Source organism: Conger conger, chromosome 1 (genome assembly GCF_963514075.1).
Source record: "Conger conger chromosome 1, fConCon1.1, whole genome shotgun sequence".
NCBI lineage: Eukaryota > Metazoa > Chordata > Actinopteri > Anguilliformes > Congridae > Conger > Conger conger.
The window spans coordinates 71563608-71566656 of record NC_083760.1 but is presented as its reverse complement, the minus strand read 5'-3'; the positions used below and the strand labels follow the sequence as shown (position 1 = coordinate 71566656).

General features: G+C 38.4%; 1 protein-coding gene across 1 annotated transcript; it reads left to right on the top strand.

Annotated features, from left to right (window-relative positions):
* Nucleotides 1–2726, top strand: sostdc1a (sclerostin domain containing 1a). Its single transcript, XM_061263494.1, has 2 exons — nt 1–269; nt 1257–2726. The coding sequence occupies exons 1-2, from the start codon at nt 65–67 to the stop codon at nt 1691–1693; spliced, it is 642 nt and encodes a 213-aa protein (XP_061119478.1). The 5' UTR covers nt 1–64; the 3' UTR covers nt 1694–2726.
* Nucleotides 2727–3049: the final 323 nt, after the last annotated feature.

Sequence of the window (3049 nt, the reverse complement as noted above, 5' to 3'; positions counted from 1 at the left end):
TCTTAAACTAAGCATCGCTTCACTGACACGGGATCTGATTGTTTTCCTACCCCCAGAAGCAGTCATGCACCTGAACATACGCAGAGCGTGCCACTTCTTTTTTTTTTCCTGCTTACTGTTGAAGACCTGTCAAACATTCAAGAATGATGCCACCGAGGTCTTGTATTCGCATGTCGTTAATCCCGTACAAGAGACTCCGAGTAATGTATCTTTAAATCGTGCAAGAAACGGTGGAAGAAGCGTCGGCAATACTGGCCAAGAGCGAAGTGGTAAGTTGGTTTGATTTAAATTATGATTCAAATTTTAAAAATCCATTTAAACATGCTATATAGCTTGCATTTTGATAACCTTTTATATCAAGTCACGGTCGAGGTCAATGCGTCCATTGCCATTGCAACATAATAAGTTTTATTCCAGACTCTTAGATGTAGAATATTCTTAATACGGTGCAAATTTATACTCCGGTATCAAGGACTGCAGGCGAAATGTCCAAGTTTACATATAGGTTGAATCTCTTATTTCTCTATAAAGAATTTGTGGCGGTTATTCTATGATTAATTAAAAATGCCAAATAACCACATTTTAAAACTAGTTATCTTTTCCTGCAATCACTTGTGCAGGTCAGGTTACCTTAGCTAGACACCTTCGCTTAGCAAATGAGGTTTTGGTGGAACGATCCACATAGCACATTTCACTGGCAGACGCCCAGTCGAGAGATGAGAGGGAGTCAGATAAACCTAGGAGGGAGAAGGTGTGTCTGTGCAGATGAATGTAGGTGCTCTGTCCTCAGCTCCCCAGGAAGTCTCTGATTAAGGCGGTGTTTGTTTTGAGCCGTCAGTACCTGGAGCTGCGAGGCCCTCTCTCTGCTCGTCATTAATCAGGCGCTGTCAGAGGGGTGCAGGTGCATTGTCACTGAGGCACATGTTACACGCTGAATGGTCTGAGCGTTGGATTACAGGGTGTGAGGATATAGCCTGGAGTAGAATATTGTCCATGGTGTCACAGATTCTGACAGTCCCGCAGGAAACCCCTCTGCTTTGAACCGAATCAACCGAATGCTTTTGTGGAATAAACAATTCAATTACCAAAATTGAGAAAGTGAACTGTATATACAAGGACTTTGCACATTTGGGAAAATCTTACAAGTAATTCAAGGCATGTATTATCCTGCAACTGTCTTATAATGTTGGAAAAAATGGAAATGTAATTTATGGAAACTTGTAATAATGCTTATTTTCTCTTCCGGTCTATTGCAGAGCGAACCCAGGTTGGATGCAGAGAACTGCGGTCTACCAAGTACATCTCAGATGGCCAATGTACCAGCATAAACCCAATCAAGGAATTAGTGTGTGCTGGTGAGTGCCTCCCAGCTCAAATGCTGCCCAACTGGATTGGTGGTGGCTATGGGAGAAAGTTCTGGAGCCGAAGGAATTCACAGGACTGGCGCTGTGTGAACGATAAGACTCGCACCCAGCGGATCCAGCTTCAATGCCAGGACGGCAGTGCAAGAACATATAAAATCACAGTGGTCACATCCTGCAAGTGCAAGAGGTACTCCAGACAGCACAATGAGTCCAGTCACAAGTTTGAGGATTCACCACAGACTCCACTTGCTCACAAACCCAAGGCTAAGAGGAAGCTTGGGAAGGCCAAACTCAGTGAGAACTGGCATGAAACAGAGCCAAAGAATTAAGACATTCACTTTGACTGCGGTCCTGGATTATCTCTGTCTGTGGACCACTGGAAGACTGTGCATGTATGGCACTGAATTCCTGAACCAAGGCCATCAGTTGACTGTTTAGTCCAACCAAAGTTAAAACGGAATGTGGACAAGACAATCATTGCCTTCAAAAATAATGAAATATTATTTAAGATCTTATTGATAAAACATTTTTTGTTTTACATGGCATGAAACAGAATTGCATTAATGGCAATAATGGGTCAAATTTTAAACATGCATGAGGAATGATTCTTCATATGATGAAAAGACAAAACAAATAAATCATTATGTATATATATGTAAATATACAGTATATGAGAATAGGCTTATTTGGACTGTTTGAAGTATATTAAGATCCTTGTAAAAACAGGTAGTAGCCTGAATAAGTAGGAGTAAAATGGGAGACCAAAATTTGCCTGTAGACAGAAAATAGTCCTGAATGTGTTTTTTTATTGCTTGTTAATTACTTTGCTTACATGTTTGTATATCACATCAGAAACTGATTCTCATTCACTTTGTTAATCTTATATTGTATTTAGCATTTCACTTTGGTGCACTGCACGGAAAATACATGCAATTATAATAAAATCTTTTTTTATAATGAAATCCATTTTGCATGATGTACAACAACCAAAGCTGCAGTTAGATCAAAAGGAATCAAGATAATATCTTGTCTAAATTTGCACGCTTGCTTGTGCAGAACAATCCTAAAACATTTTCTGATTGACTATTAATTAGGGTTGTACTTTGCTTTGCCTCCTCTATTTGTAGCTCACCAAGCACCCCTGATAAAAAAACATCTGATATTCCTATCTTAAAATGTGTATATGATGTAATATAATATTTTGTAAGTCAACACTTTTTTTGTTTTTTAATGATTATTTGTATGTGAAAGGCAATACATAGAACAGTCCTCGACAGTAGATTTTGTAATATGCAGTGGAATTGTGTATGTTCACAATATATACATTTTGTCTTAACAGAACATAATAAAGTGTCATTTTAATCATGCATCTTTTTCCAAGGATACACTCCAGTTACAATCCACTGAGTAATTACACTAAATAATACAGCAGGACATGCAGGAGTCTTATCATAGTAAAATAAAACCTTATAAAGAGCTAATCAGAAATTGACAAAATACTCTAAGCAAGGCACTAACCTTGAATATGAATGTTATCAGATAATATCAGTACCTACCAAGCTTGTGATGTTTTAGCTTCTAAATAATTACGAAATAAAACTAAAAGACACATGCTTAAATCTGCAGCTCAATTTTAAAGGCTCAGTAAACTGCAGTTACATTGCCTGCCCGAGAATGTCCAAACA